This window comes from Aplidium turbinatum, chromosome 14 (assembly GCF_918807975.1).
Source record: "Aplidium turbinatum chromosome 14, kaAplTurb1.1, whole genome shotgun sequence".
In the NCBI taxonomy this organism is placed as follows: Eukaryota; Metazoa; Chordata; class Ascidiacea; order Aplousobranchia; family Polyclinidae; genus Aplidium; species Aplidium turbinatum.
In genome coordinates this window covers 13,791,184-13,808,133 of record NC_137485.1, presented here as the reverse complement: position 1 = coordinate 13,808,133, position 16,950 = coordinate 13,791,184, and the positions used below count along the sequence as shown (strand labels likewise).

Below are 16,950 nucleotides of genomic sequence, written 5' to 3'. Positions count from 1 at the left end.
TTCATTCAGGCACGTTTTAAACCTTTCAAGGTTTTGCCACCTTTTCCCGTTTGTTAACGTGCTGGTAGGTTTGTATCGATTTTTGTAGTTAGTATCTTTTTCGTCCCGGACGCGTTAATGACGAAAAATAAAATGATTGATTGATTGATTGTAGGTCAACTTTCACTTCTTTTTGACATAGCTGGCTTGATATAACAAGAAAATAGTCTCAGTTTTAATTTAAATGAATATCTTTTCTTAAAAATTCCTTACATTTCCAAGATGATGCTTTTTCTAGGCCGATTCTTCTTTTTCCACCATTGGTTCACCTTCCATATTTACGATTTTGAATCCAAAAACAAAATCCTTTTCGAACCCATATTTTCGAGATAGGGGATTTCCAAATTCCAAGTTTCAGCCAATCCAAAATAAAAATCACTTAACTTCAGTTCACTAATTTCAGCTTGTTTTTATTTCTGGCCATCACTTAGCCAGCTCTTTGTAGTTGCTGTAGCAGCATCTCTTCTAATAGTATGGTGGGCTACTAGGCTAGTTTGCCGTTGTGAGTTTATTTATATGCAGTGGCGTTGACAGGCCTAAAAGTCTATTGTACTAAGTACAATTGGGCCTAAAAGTCAAAAAGCTTGTTATTGGTGCGCAAAAACATCAATATATGACAAACATGTTAAACATACGGTACACACAAGCGAGACAGTAAACCAGGAAGCCTCCAGAAAACGCAAGGTTAGGCTATGGTACAACTCCAACCCAAGGTCGATCTAATTGGTGCCAGGCCCAATGTACCGTATCTTTTCAAAAGCCCTGTATATGTGAGTTACGGTATCATAATGATTTCTTTACTTGAAGGAAATTAACTTTCATTTGAAGTTTTTTTAATTTTCAGACGGTAGTTTTTCTTCAACTTGGTATTTGATAAAGCTACCGCACGACAAGTGACACTATCAACAAAGCCGAGTTAAAATGGATTGCCATTTTTCTAGTTTCTTTAAAAAAATAGATGACTTGCTGCTTTGTTTCCTATTTGGTATTTCAAGTTCAATAAGTAGGATTTTTTATCTCATTGCTTTAAAAATTAGATTGAATGATTACTGGCAGGTAGAGCACAGAGATACTGTACCAAGAGGATGAAGCTTTATCAGTGATCAAACAACAGCTTTCCCAGGCTTGCTGTGGAAACCAGTACAAATGAGTAAGTTCAATCAATGAGCTAGAGTCAATCAATAAAATGCAACTAACTTAATCAATAATGGATCATACACAAGTGGCAATGCGTTGAACCTTTGGTTGAAAGATGAAACTAGGGATTCTAGCCGGATGCAACCTAGTTCGTACCCTGAACAGTTTGTACCCTGAAAAGATCGAGAGAAAAAATTAGAAAAAGCGGAATTTGCTGATTGCAGTTTCCGCAAACATTTTAAAATTTTCCCCCTGAAAAGATTGAGAGAAAGATAGCACAAAGACGAAGTCGCTGATCGCAGTTTTCGCTAACCCTAACGCTACCGGTAACCCTTGCTGATTGCAGTTTCTGCACTTTCTGCTAACTCTAACCATAGACTAATCTATGCTCTAACCCTCACTGATCGCAGTTTTCGCAAACATTTTTCCGTAGTTTCCGCTAACCGCAGTTTCCGCTAACCCTTACCCTAACCTTAGAATAATCCATGCTCTAACCCTCGCTGATCGCAGTTTTTGCAAACATTTTTCCGCAGTTTCCGCTAACCTTTACCCTAACTCTAACCATAGAGTAATCTATGCTCCAATCCTAACCCTCGCTGATCGCAGTTTCCGCAAACATTTTTCCGCTAACCGCAGTTTCCGATTACCCTAACTCTAACCATCGAGTAATCTATGCTCTCTAACCCTAACCATCGAGTAATCTATGCTCTCTAACCCTAACCCTCGCTGATCGCAGTTTCCGCAAATATTTTTCCACAGTTTCCGCTAACCCTAACCCTCGAGTTGTTTGCGGAAACTCTGATCAACGACTTCGGCTTTGTGCTATTAAACTGCGATCAACGACTTCGGCTTTTTTTAATTTTTTCTCTCGATCTTTTCAGGGTACGAACTAGGTTGCACCCATTCTAGCCTACCTTATGTATCATATGGCTTCTCTACTACCGTTCTTATTGATTGCAGGTTTGCAAAATAAAACAACCATCATGTTTTTTTTTTCATGTTGTTTTGCTTTTGCTGTATATTATTGTACAGGTGTGACAAAGTTGATACAAGTGCATTAAGGGCAGTAAGTCCTATGAATGTGCAGAATTATTGTCCAGTGAGGTAGGCTACCGTACTATAAAATTCTCTTAATTTATCTAGTCATGAAACGATTAGGTAGGATGTTGCAGCGGATAAGGCGTTCAATATTGCAAACCTGGTTTGACATCTGGCATTACCTGGTTGTTGGAAATCACCGTTCACCTCTACTCAGTTCACCTCTACACATTATGGATTACTGTTAAGCAACTTTTATGCTGTAAATTTCTGTACAGATACAAGTTGTGATTGAATATTTAAGCATACAATATATATTTAAAAAGCAATTCAACAAGGATCTGTGAAACTTGATACAAAAGTTACCAACTACTAGTTGATATATAAAATATATTGCAAACCTGACAAAGCAAGTAACAGTGAATATTACACGTTGCATATTATATACACTTAAACTACAAACAATGCGATGTTTAGATTATATATATAATAAGAGAAGTTTATTTTTTTCATAGAAATCTTTAACGTCAGACCAACAAAGCTTCATTATAATCATGGCAGGTGTCTAATTTAGTCATCGAGATTGACAGTGTAGGCTACAATTTTCGGAACTGGTATGCAAGTCCCCCCCCCCCTTGGTAACTCATGATAAAGAGGAATTGACCAAAACATGTGGATTGAAGTGTGTGAACAGTAAAGCAAAGGTAAAGTAGTGTCACCCTGTATGTTTGGTGGAGTCCTGTCTTTGTCATGAGTTACCAGGGGGGGGGGGGACTTGTATACCAGCTCCCAATTTTCTTTTGACTTGTACTGTACTGGTATGCCATTATCATCACTATTTTTTAGATGTCAATATATCATTGGATGTTTTTTTAGCTTAATATTCTTGAGCTTATCTCTGTTTTGGTAGCCTAGACTTGATTTAGTTTTTATAACAGTGGTTTGGTTACTGTTTGAGGAATGCCTGTTTTGAATACAACTCCTGTCATGGAAAATAAAGCAAAAACTAAACAGCACAATTTGACAACACAGGTTTGTTATTAACTTTTGAATATTAGTTTCTTCATTTTGTGAAGTTAACATAAAATCAAAGGCATCAAAACACTCATCACCAATCTAGAAATAAATGAAAAGTTTTATACTATCGGTAGACAAAACATCATAAAAAATTGTGTTTTTTGTAACAAGGTAAGTCAAGTATAACAAGGAAGTGTTTTCCGGACATATCAATTCTTCACCGCAAACAAAACCGAGTTGTTTCTAGTTGGACATAAGAGTCAACTTGCTTTACAACAATCAGCTGGTCTGCTACTATTCAGTGAGTCCGATTCGGTGAGTTCCTAACCCCTAACCCTAACCCTAAATTGGCAATGATAATTAGGCTACGGTACCCGATAATTTAAAAAAAAAAAATTGAAAAAATTATCGAATAGGGATCAGACTCACCGAAACGGGCCATTCCGACAATCAGCATAGCTTAGTCTCATTTTTTCATCTTAACAAAACAACATTTTGCATCTTAATGACTCAAAGAGTTCTCTTGATCTATCCTTCCCTTGCAGAATGCAACAAAGCATGAGCATCTGTCAATTTGATTTCAGACACTTCGCACTGATTCTCAAAGCAAGTAGTGACCAACCCAGCCTTGAAACATAGCTATACAAAACTAACAAATGACTTTATTTTTTTTGCAGTTGGGGCCTCAGCAAATGGTCCATTGGTTTGTTGCTTCATCTTATGCATCAGGCAGTTTTTCAGAAGAGCGTGTGAGAAATTCTGTGGCATTGCTTCATCGTGTTCCAGCGGCTCGTTATGCTGTGCTTGATAGATTTACAATGCTTTTTGAGGAAGCTATTTGCTCACAACTTGATCAAATTGAATTTCAAACTAATGGTTGGTGGTTTTAATTTTACTTTATACTGTAAATTGCTTTCATCTCTTATTTGCTGATTTATTTTATTTATCCATCTAATTCTCAAACATACAATGACTGTCACATAAGTTATGTTTTATTATTGTAGTTATAAGATAGGCCATAAAATTTTGAAGTAGGCCTGAACAAGGTTTATTCATTAAAAGTTTAAAGTGGTTCTTTTAGCAACCAAAAAATTTTGGTTTAACATTTGGCTATAAGTTCTGGGGAAGCATGTTTTGCACCTTATGCAATCATGAAGAAAGAAATATATATGATTCCCTTTATTTTATTGTATGCTGAAGATTGTACCATCAAGAAACAAATGAAAACTGCAGCCTTTTTGGTTTAATATTGCACATGTTTCTGTTTTAAAACAATCCACCAAGCAGGCTGTAGCAGTCTCATAAGATAATAATCGCATTGCCAATTTAGTAAGCTTGTTTTGATGATTTCTTTTTTTTTTCAATCAAAACTTTCAGCTCCTGGAATCAACCAAGAAATCGCAGCAAGCCTTGAATTGGTTGTAACAACTTTATTAGGCTTGTTGAAAGACAATGGTGAGGCGTGGGCTCCCATATTGTGCACATGGTCTGTTGAATCACTTGGTAAGTATATCATATACTATTACATTATTACAAATTACAATTTGTGATGTCTATTTCATTGACTCAGTCGATTCCGACTCTCAGTCACTTTGTCAATCATCACTCCCAATCTTTTACAACTTACACCTTGTCATGCTCAGTCTGTTGTCATTTATGATATCATTGTCATTAATTGATATCGTTGATATCGTTGTATCAAAAACAGTGACTCTTGACCAATGTCTTTCAGGTCAAATAAGTGGCTGTTATAAAGGAAGGCAAATCGTACCACCACCGAATAACCTTCCTCGATTGCTTGTTTTTTGGTTAAACACCATTGGAATGAGGATGCTCCTTGATGTGTACCGAACTTGTTTAAAAATTCTGTAAGTTGAATTGTGTTTTGCATTAAAATGCTCAAAGCCGTGCTAGCATTGTTAGTGTCTATGTCTAGCATTGTTTTAATGATGATCTCATGCGTATAGTTGTTAGTTTTGATTTATATGTAAATGTTAGGACAAGCCATAAAAATCTTTAAAGGGATACTAAAGGAAAAACCTGACTTGGCGATTTTCCACGTTCTTTGTGTTTAACTTAGTAATGCAGTAGCGTAGCCGGTCGTTTGGTCGACAGTCATTTGGTCACAGACATTTGGTCAACAGTCATTTGGTCACAGACATTTGGTCAACAGTCATTTGGTCACCATAAAACGATTTTCAATAAAATTTTGTCCCCATTGCGGTCTAATCAGCATTCCGCGCGTACTTTTGTCAGAGCTTTCAAAACCAGAATGGGCCTGAGCAGCGAAGCGTGCGACTGTACAGTTTACGTCACAAAAGACGAGCAATCAGCTGATCACGCAACAGTTGCTACTGCCGGCGATTTAACTGTAGGCTATGTATGTATGTACATCAAATTCAAAACATCAGATTTCAACATCAAAACATCAGACAGTTTGCTCAAAACCTCAGATCTGATGTTTAAACATCAGATGTGGTAACGTGGCTTTTGTTATTGCTGTCTTTTGTGACGTTTTCTTGAGCAGTGTTTGCACTTTTTGGTCATTTTGAAAAAAATGAAAGTAAATGAAACATTGGACTTTGGGCCTTGCCAGCGCCATTGAAAACATTTTTTTTCGGTAATTTTTGTTTAAATGTATTGTTGAATGTTCAGTTTACGCATTTTAATGCTTAATTCCCGTTTGAAAATTTCATTTAGTATGCCTTTAAATACGAGTTATGATACAGTTGGCAGAACGACATTTGTGCGATTTCTGTAAATGATAGCTTGTGACAGTAATGCAGTAGCGTAGCCGGTCGTTTGGTCGACAGTCATTTGGTCACAGACATTTGGTCAACAGTCATTTGGTCACAGACATTTGGTCAACAGTCATTTGGTCACTGACATTTGGTCGATAGGATGTTTGGTCGACAGACATTTGGTCGACAGGACATTTGGGTTAGGTTAGAGTTAGGGTTAGAGTTGGGGTTGGGTTAGGGTTATAACTTATGGTTAAGGTTAGTTAACTAACCCTAAAATGAATCGTTCTGTCGACCTAACGTCCTGTCGACCAAATGTCTGTTGACCAAATGTCCTGTCGACCAAATGCCTTGTCGACCAAACGTCCTGTCGACCAAATGTCTGTCGACCAAATGTCTGTCGACCAAATGTCTGTCGACCAAGTGACTGTCGACCAAATGACCGGGTGCCATGCAGTAGCAGAGTAGCTTATGCATGATATAAGGATTACTGTGTAACAATCGTTTTTTATATTTAGTGGCTTTCCTAGCTTTATCAACATGCAACACTCATCTATGGGTGAACATCTTTCTTGACAGGATTGAACACAGCCCCGAGTCCTGTGTGGATTCATTGTTGACAGCATCTGCCAATCACTCGCCATACTTTGACTGGGTGGTCGCTGACGTCGGAAACGCTTTTCCAGCCGCTATTATAGACAGAGTTATATCTTCAGGATTTAACAAATTCTGCAAGATCAGATGGTGTAAGTTTTTTATAACCCAGACAGCAAGTCAACCGTTTTTTATATTGATTTAACGTCTGCAGACGTAAGTAAAAAAATACCGTAGCTGATTTGCTGTCTGGGAACTTATGAACGTTAACAATAAGGTTCTCAATAGTTTCAGTGGGGTCGCCCTTCCATAAAATGTCAACTAACTTTCTTTCCTGTGCTGGTATTTGTATGGCTAGAAGTCTGGTACTAGTGTAATCCATAAACAATATGAATATAAACATGTTCTTATAATTCGACTTCATTTGGAAGTCTTTGTTGAAACATGCTACTCACGTTTATTAGTATGAATAACGCAAACCTCAGTATTGCTTATAATCTAAATTCCGTAAGTACTATAAGCTTCTCAGAACTTTATGAATATTTTTATGGTAAAGTGTTTTGGGTTAGCCTGCATTTTTACGCAAGTGTGGAGAAGCCATGACCTAACTGGCCCTCAAATGAATTTCTTATTACTTGATGCAGTGAACATGAGCTACCTGATCATTAACACTAACATTTACGAGAGCATCTCCTGGAGACTGCCAGGAGAGCCTATCCAGCGCATACAAATGTTTTTTTTAGTCTTAATCGTTGCTTTGGTGGTTTTCTTGATGTGATTGCATGTAACAGATTATTTTCACCATTACAGCTCCAATGATGATGACGCCATCTTCCTCTATTACCATAAATGAGAATGAGCAAACCATTCTATCATCAGTGATTCGTGTTTTAGAACATCTGATCTCACACCATAAGAAAAAAATTTGTGACAAAATGCTCGAAATATTTAAAGTAAGTTGCAATTTTGTTCAAATGTTCAACAAATTTTTATGAATAATATTTACCGGTACTCATTATATGATTTTATGTCATAGACACAGAGAAAGAATTTTTGAAGTAATTTTTTTATTGTTACTTTGCACTACAGAGCTAAAAAGTACAGACCAAAAAAAGACATTAAAGCTCGTGGTTTTATAGAAATTGAGACTAATTTTACAGAAGTTAAAAAAGGTTCTTTAATTTTTGACGTTGACTACAATTTCACATAGTGTCCACCGGGTGAAATGGAACTTGGAAAAGTGAAAGCCGCCTTTTTTCTTATGACTTTATTTTCAATGTCTTTGCCTTTGCTCCGAGCGACAACTCTCACATTTGTTGACGAAAGTAAGACGTTACTTTATATTTTATATAAAATCATGTTTCCATTTTTATTTTTACGATTTAAATGAACTGATGCAATTATTGTGCACACACGTTTAGATTAGATTATAAAAGTGCGGCATATTAACGTAAATATTACGTATTTTTCCCCTGCAGTTGACACGCACACCCTGAACGCATTGTTTAAGGAATTCCGGAAGCTTTCTAGAGGAGCAGAAGAAATGGACTCGTGAGAAAATCTTTTTAAATATTGTGTTTGAACATATTTTCACAATTATAAACACATAAACTTTTGTGCCATTACAGATGTTAGAATTCCAGCCTTCGACCCCACTCAACGTATTGGCACGTTTGAATACTTCGGCGAATTTCAACTGCTCGTTTCACTTGTTGTTTCCTACTTGCTTTTAGCAGATTGGGATTTTTCTCCGTTTTTTTCCACTTAGGCTAAGCCAATCCGATTTATCGTGTTGTTTACACGTCCTGCCAATTTCAACTTTTGCTGTTACGTTGCGTTTAAGACATTTCAAGAGTGATATTCCGAGTCTAGACTATCTTTTGTTTGAAATGCTTTTCAGAAACCGCAAGTTTGCTGAGTTTTTTTTTTTTAATTTTAACTAAACCAAATAAACAAAACAATGAAATTTGGCTATGTGACATCAAAATTTCTTGATTTACTTACGTTAAGCAATCAAGCATGCCTGTAGGAATCTTTTACTGTGCTAGCATGGTGTGTGATGTACACGTACGATCTAACGCTATGTAGGGTTAGAACATCACTGCAATTGCATACTAGTCACTAAGGAATAAAAGTGTAATACATTAGTTGCTGTGTAAACCATATTTATTTACGGTGCGATACTGATGGTGCTATGCTGATGGTAAATATACTGATGGTGAATACGGTGCGATACTGATGAGCCCAGCCTCATGGGCGAAACACTTGTATATCGCTGTCTATTCGATGCTACAATCGGCTGCCCAGAAACTTACCATATTTATTTGTTGAGAAAATTCAGATAATAAAACGTTGAATGGTAGTTTAATTAAATATTTATTTGTATCCCTAACCCTTCACAGCACGAGCCCATCCAAACGTGCTGTATATCACATTATACCAACACTTCTTTTATATACAATATATAGAATGCTTTAAAATAATTTTAATAGTTTATAATGCATACAGACGTGCCAAGCCTGAACAAGAAAAAAAAAACGGCTTATCATGGGTTACAAGTTTTACTTATTATATAATGCGGTTTATGCATGAGAACTTCATCTACCTGTTCTGTTATTTGACCAGATTGTGCAGTTTGGTGGTGCACCTGGTATGCCAATCCGGTAGCGGGTCACATGAACTCATGAATCTTTTCGTGGAAGCTGCCAGCAATGATTCCAAGACTTTTAGAAACTTAGATTCGTCGATGAAAGACGTTTTTGCTCGCATTTTGGTGAGTGGCAACTTTTGGTGCGACACATCCTGTTAAAATTAGTGTACCAAAATAAAAATTGGTCACAATACTTTTCATGGATTTTCTTTCCTTCAATTCATCAATCAAGAAACGCCAGAGTACGAGTACTTTATGCCTATGTGTCTATGATCCTAGACTGCAAAACTCGTCATTTTTACATTGACTCAACGCCTGCAGACGTTAAATCAATGTAAAAATGACGGGTTTTGCTGTCTTCAGATATTTCTTTATAAAGTTAATGATTGGAGAGTTCGAATCAACATAAAAATAACTTCTTTTTGTTTTTGATTGGTCTGTTTTTTAATAGAATCGTCGTTGTATACATCACATTAATACACTATTTTTGAACGTATAAATTTCGTCAGCATTAATCTAATTCCAGTAGTGTGTGCTTGCCAATAGCACTGATCATCCATTACAGCGAGAAAATGTTCATTTTTTAAACTTTTTTCAGTTCACTGTTATCCTTTCACTAAATTACAAACAACTGTTTGACGTACACTTTTAGCCATCTGTACTAAAGGACTTGCATCATTTGTCCTTGAGCAAAGGGCCGGGGGATAACTATGAGAACAGGAATGCCTTGTTTGAGTTGAGCGAAAACTACAAAGAATTATGCAATGATGTGACCACCACTACGTCTCAACAAAGGTGCTACTGAAATTTGCAATGTAATTTTTCACAATTTGCAGCTGGTGTGACCATAATCAATTTGCAAATAAAGTTTTACTGACACTAGTTTATTGTTTTTGTTGATCAGTATTGCCGTTGACTGCAACTATCACTGGTGAAAGAGTCTAAAATCTGGCATAATCTCATCATCATCATGATCATCATCATCATTCAAATTCTGTTTTGTCCCCACTAGTAGAAGTGGCCGATTTTTTCCTTGCAGCGATTGCTTTCCCTCCTATTTTCCACCTGGTTCTGTCCATCGCATCGTCTTCCTTTAGTCCAATTGTCCTTTTTTTATTGATTTAACGTCTGCAAGCATTGGATGAATGTTAATGACTGATTTGGGCACATATGTTTTTGTCGTGCTTGAACTTGTACTCCAAGATATATGAAATCAACAGTATTCCATTGTTTGCTACCAGGCTTATTAACGAGGTTAAAAGGAAGTCGTTTTTTTACATTGCAGGAGAACGTGGCTGAATTCGTTGCTTTTATCAATATGTTATTACGGCCGTTCCGTAAATGTGCTGAGTCATCTTCTCATCGAGTCAACGTCACCCTCCCACCTTAAAGTCTTCTTAAATTTATATGACGAAGTCCAACCTCTAACAACAGGTGAGTGGCCGAATACTTTGATGTGAAATCGACTCAACTGCTGCATACCAGCCTAAAAAATTATCTCACAGACAAATGTTAAATCTTCGGAATAATTCTCTGATTTTCATTTTGTTCATCGCAGAACTTTTGGAGCGTGTCGTGACTAAATCGTTTTGTTTGATAAAGAAACTGGAAGTCGAAAAGCGAAGAAACTTTCTGCAGAATATTTACCACTTGATATCACAAAACGGAAGCGCGTTGGTCTCCGAAGCGTTTATCAGCAGGTTAAGCCCCAGACTTATTTTTACATTGAATCAACGTCTGCAGATTGACTTACGACTGACTTCTTCAGAGGGCTAAATCAGTAATGGCTGATTTTACGAATTGAAGTTTTTAAGAATTCAGTCTTGTCTGATTGACGAAACGTTGGAATAAATGCCGGTTATCATTTGAAACACCTTGTAATAGTTTCGCTTATTTTACACCAGAAGAGCCAAGAGCGCATCATGTTATTGACTCATATGCATGGTGAACTGAACTGTTTTTCCTGATCTTTCAGGATGAAGAAAAGCTTATGCTTGTCAATCGACGACTTGGTCAGAATGCTTGGGAGCCTCTCATCTCCCATGGATCTCTGTTCAGTTGCTATCCAGATCCTCTTCCTCTTGATGGCTTCCATCTCCAGTTCCAAGTTTCGACTCCGGACTCGCTTGCTGCCAATGACCAGAACAATTGTCTTCTACTTTTTCAAGCTCTTGCACGAAGGCAAGTTGTGAAAAAGTCAGATTTCGACTTCGATAATTTCGAACAAGAATGAGTTAAATGTGTTGGTAATCTCCACCCTCGCACTGTGTATCAGACACAAGTTAGTCATTTTTTTGAAAACCTTGTGCTCGTGTAAGTTGTGATCTACCACTGACGGTAAGGTATCATTAGAGGAGCGGTATTCAAGAAAGGAGGAACTGGTAATCTCAACGACCGCTCGAGTAAATGCCGACTTGCAATTTTGGTTGAACATGAAGCAGAATTTTGTTAGAAAACGAACTTTTTTTGTGCAATCGGCCCCCGAATGTTCAATCACAAGAATTCAATTGACTGACAAAAGCAGCGGTTGAGAACTATGTGGCAGGAACTAGTGGTGCGGTACTGATGAGCCCAGCCTGATGGGCGAAACACGTGTCTATCGCTGAGTTCCTGCTACACTCGACTGCCGAGAAAGACAATATGCCAGGTAGTTTGTTTTATTCCGTGCTGAAAAGCGAACTTGATATCTTTTTTTACGTAGGTTACGTGAACAATGACCAGTCCATGCAAAGCTGTCACCGAGCGCTGGTGGAACTTTCACAAACTCATGAATTGTTTGAAGTTGTCTGCAGGTTCTTATTGGAAGCTTCGGTTACCAATGTGAGTAACAGAATGATCGTTTGCGAGATTTGGCAAGATGGACTCCTAATTTAGTTTTACAGTAGATGCACTGCTCAACGTATCACCTCGTATGCTAGTAACTTAGTTACGCGTCAGTTTGTGACCGGCAACATTGTTTTCTAGCCTTCATGTTTTACAATCAGCATAAATGAGAATGAGTTCAGCATCATCAATTTTCAGCTAATCTTTACGTCATAGTGAAGTGTTGGGCTGGAAAATCTGCACTTTGCCTTTAAATTGTTGGCACTTAGTGTGCTGTCGGCTCATGAGAGATATTATCATTTGCGTTAAAATATGTTCTCCCAGAGCAAGGATTCTCAACTAGTGCTAAATTTACTCTCTGAGGATGAAATTTTACTAAAAAGTATATTTATTAAGCAGTAAAGATAAAATAACTGGTGTGGGGTAAATTTATATTTTAAAGCTTTGGAAATAGGTAAATGAGACAAAACATCTAATACACTTATTTACATGCATCGTAGGACAACAGTGTTTTATTTGGACGACGCATCGAACCTGAGTTTGGTGAAGAAAATTGCCAGGACCTTCATCAATAAGCAAAGCTTTGGAAATAGGTAAATGAGACAAAACATCTAATACACTTATTTACATGCATCGTAGGACAACAGTGTTTTATTTGGACGACGCATCGAACCTGAGTTTGGTGAAGAAAATTGCCAGGACCTTTGCTCTGAACACCACGTTTCCATGCTGTCTCTTCATAGAAAGCTATCTTCGAAGACGACGTCACGCCGAAGCATTGGCGGTTTCGTTCCTATTTCAGTCGAAACAGGATTAATCGGAACCGGGCCAAAAAAGAAGAAGAAATGCCCCATGACAAAGGTCGGTTTCATCATCATCGAGTTTTGTTTTTGAACGTGCAGGTTTTACGGCGCAGTTCTACACTGTTAGGCTCCACTCCATAGGACTGGATAATTTTTAATAGGAACAATACGTGGCTAGGCGCTCCTAGTTTCATATCCAGAACTTTTCCGTTTGCATACAAAAATTCAGATATTGACTGCGGAAGTGCAATTGCTTTACGTTCCTGTAGCTGTGCATACTGAAAGTAAACACTAGTTCTGGGTACAAGGTACAACACCAATGCATTTATAATTTGTATCACGAAAGCTCTGTGTAACATATGATTTTGACTTCATAACATGCTTTTTAATGTACCACGATAGGAATAAATTACATTAATATACAGTATTGCCTAAGGTTGATATGCTGTCATATTCGAAGACACTCTGAAGAATTTGGGATGCTAATGTATTGTAACTTAACTAATAACTTGCACACTTTACCAAGCCGGGTCCATACAGCAATAACAGAAAAGACTTATCGTCACATTTGCAGGCGGCTCAAAGGAGCAACAACGAATGTCTTTCCTTGCTCATCTACCGGTGCTGCTGCAAAACCAGCGGTGGTGCTGACGTCAGTCACGTGTCCATACCTGACGTCGCCAACGCATTTGATAGCGACAAACTTTTCTTGTTGTCGGACTGCCTGACCTCGGCTATCGTTGCTGCTTCTCCGTACCTTGCTACTACCATCGCACTGGATGGAAACATCGAGTGGCCAGCTTGTCATATGAGGAAGTTCACGATAGAAAGGTAAATACTTGGCCGCTTGCTTGATTTAGGGTTTTCATGTCAGTTTCATCGTTTGCATTTAGGGTTGTCAAGGTGATTTAAAGGTTTCAGTTAACTTTGTTGCAGAATCGTGTAGTGAATTTGGTTAGTAACTAGCCATCCGTAAAAAGGATGTCGGGAACATTTATTTCAGTTAGTTTCTGTAGAAAGTGAAAAAAACATCCCACTTATGTTCTTGGTAGTAATGTTTCAAGTAGCAATGCATTTATCTATTCCCGTAGGTGATGTTTTTGTATTCGATTGAAACATTGGCTGATGGTTGAACTGTAAGAAACCCTAGCTATGCCATAGCGTCATGCCATTAATAGTAGCCTACATACTACATACTTAAGCAGTTTATGCACAGTGCAACTATTAACCGCTGCCAAAGACTCGCACTTCCTTCATCAACATCATGCGGTTAACGAAGAGATAATGAAGAACCAAATACAGAATTACATATTTACAATCATACGTCTAAACGCTAAAACAACCTATTTTTAGATATTAAATTCATGTTCAGCAAACCTTTCGAAAAACTATACTGTCTTCATCTTCAGCGCAATAAATGTTATAGCACTGAATATGAAGACAGTATAGTTTTTGAAACGTTTGCTGAACATGAGTTTAGTACCTACATTTTGGGCTCTTCATTATTTGATTAGATTATTTGTATTTCTAGAGATTTGAAAGTGTTTCACTTTCTTGACGAACATCCCTTCGTGTGGCAGTTGCTCCTCCTGGTAGCTCACAACTATCGTGCCATCTGGAATCTGTCCCCCATCATACGATCGTGCATCTCTGTCCTTCTTAGTCACTTTGAGTCGAGCCGGTTCAACGATCCTTGCACAGAGTCGTCGCTACATTATCACTTTGCTGTAGGAGTTGTGCAGCTTGCTGGAAAGGTCTGTCTGCAACTATTGGCTTTTGATTGTTTTTATGGTTAAAAGTTTCAGGATGTTGCAAAGTGTTTTCGTACGACGTCTTTCAAGTTTATTTGACATTTCGGTAAAAAGATATAACCCATCAATCATAAATTGAGAAGAAAAAGAAGTTTAGTTCAGAATTTCAATGAGGACGCCAGGAGTACACCCAGAGCGTCTTCACACTTCTATATTGGGTGATACCATGGGTAACTCATGGAGTGACATTGGGTGACACCATTGGGGTACACTTATTGGTGACTATCAACTGTATTTGATATCATTTTTTGTTTATACGTAATCACAATAAGAATAATGTGTGGTCTTCGGATGTAGCTGGGTAGCCTATGTTCTTCCCACTTATTTGCAACAGAAATGGTTCTCCGCGGTTAATCCAAACATGTTTGAAACAGGGTCAACTTTTGCCAGCTCCATTATCTTACATCAGCGAAATTTTCGGTGCAGTTAGTCAATACGAAATATTTGTCCTGCTTACTGTGGTATGGAATTTCATAAAGGTAACTTAGTTCAAAAGCTCTGCTGTTTCGCAAGGTTTCATGTTTTTAGGCTCAGTGTTAGTGTTAATCAATTGAAGATAGTTTAAATGTTATTTGGCTACTTTGTTGTGTGCTTTTTTGGGGAGTTTTAATTTTTTATAAGAATAAAAAAACTTTTTTTGGAGACCTTACTGTGAGCTTGAAGGCAGATCACTCCAGGTTGTAATAATGACGTCCGTGCTGGATACGTTCATCTTTGATAAATTAGAAAAGAATTATTCACACTTTGTAATTTTTATAAACTTTCAAGAGCGATCCTAGGAACTTCAACTTTTGTTAAACACAAATTGAAGATCTAAGTTGAAGAACAACTTAAGTTTAAAATACGATTTTTGAGATAAAGGCCAGTTAAAGTTCTTTGAGCGTTGTTTAATGTTTATTTCTATGCAAACACCAGCGTGTGTTGTGGCGAAATCAAGCCGTTTTTTTTAATCAAATTTTGCGCTGAGACAGGCATTGACCAACATGCAACAGATTTTTGGTGATAGCCTATCTCAATTTCCACAAAATGTGACATAAGTAGCTCTACAACTCAGGTCTTTTTATTGGAAATCCATGTAAAATCATCACACTCGAATTAGTAATGTCGGTCTTGAACTTGGACTTAAAATACTTTGAGCTTGATTTTGAATAAAAATCGACCGAGTTTTCAGTTCAGTTTCTTTTATTTCTGACCATCACAACGAAAAAACAATATATGACAAACATAGCAGAGGTCTAGAAAAATGTAGAAGCGACAAAACGCGGACGTTATAACGTGCATGATACCAAAGCAGGACAACCAGTTTAAAATATGGCACGGTTGCAACATCTTAGTTTTTGGGGCAATGATTAAAATTTATTCCTTTGTCTTTGCAGGACCATCCTCCATCTGTTGACATTGAGAATATTGCTAAGGAAGATCGCGATTTCACTGAAGAAAAGATCAACCTGCAGCCCTACCTGGCAACAGTGCATAATGTATTGCACGCTAACATTGACAAGCTTGGTTATTTGTTTTCTCGATTCACAATTGCTCAATAAAATAAACTCTGAAATCAAGTATGAAATTTTTAAAATATTTATCCAGGTATTGCTCTAAAATGCAAAATTTTTATCTTGCAGTTTTTGATATAAACAGAAGCTGTTCGCATTATTATTAATCCTCGCATGTAACAACTGATGGGGTATTTGATGACTAAAATGCTCAGTTTCTCAAACTCCCCTGTTGTAAGGTAATGCCACAAAGCGTTACAGTTTGTGTGATTGTAGTCACTTTGTCTCACAAGTCAGTACGATAAATGGTATTATGTATTAATACCACACAAAGAGTGCTCATTGCTAAGCAGAGCTAATTGAAGTAAATGGAATCGCGATTATCAAAACAATTTTTACAGTCTGTTTCACCTTTTGCGGGATCGTCAGAAGGTGCTTATTCACATAGATAAAAACGTTCGCTATCCACTAGAAACACAACTTCCCAGTGCTCGGCCACCTAGGTTTAAATTTGCCAATGATATCAGACTTGAGCTGCAAAGTAAAACAATTGTCTTTTGAAGGGTGCTGGTTCAGATTGAAAGTTGACCCGCGGAGAGATTTTTCTGATTATCAGAAATTTTTAAATCTGACCAATCACTGCTGTTAGTGGATAACTTTTTGCACCTCTAACTTAACGATGGTAAGAGTTACTTCAAGTAAGTTTCAACTGATAAAACCGAAATCATTTTCCCAAACTAAATCCCACGTCATCACATCCTTTGTTTCCTGTGGAGTTAAAAGCTGTTCCGCTAATTTTGTCTT

The 16,950-nt window shown here is 37.4% G+C and overlaps 1 protein-coding gene across 1 annotated transcript; it reads left to right on the top strand.

Moving 5' to 3' along the window:
- The first annotated feature begins 3,086 nt into the window (after positions 1–3,086).
- Positions 3,087–16,202, top strand: LOC145783383 (integrator complex subunit 5-like). The gene is made up of 19 exons (XM_082595238.1): positions 3,087–3,246; positions 3,909–4,107; positions 4,609–4,734; positions 4,964–5,099; positions 6,552–6,718; positions 7,377–7,519; positions 7,777–7,891; positions 8,045–8,117; positions 9,192–9,339; positions 9,869–10,011; positions 10,502–10,650; positions 10,775–10,916; positions 11,192–11,397; positions 11,918–12,036; positions 12,679–12,900; positions 13,417–13,673; positions 14,374–14,596; positions 15,028–15,132; positions 16,030–16,202. Exons 1-19 carry the CDS (start codon positions 3,175–3,177, stop codon positions 16,192–16,194), a joined length of 2,910 nt encoding a protein of 969 aa, XP_082451364.1. The 5' UTR covers positions 3,087–3,174; the 3' UTR covers positions 16,195–16,202.
- The last annotated feature ends 748 nt before the right edge of the window (positions 16,203–16,950 follow it).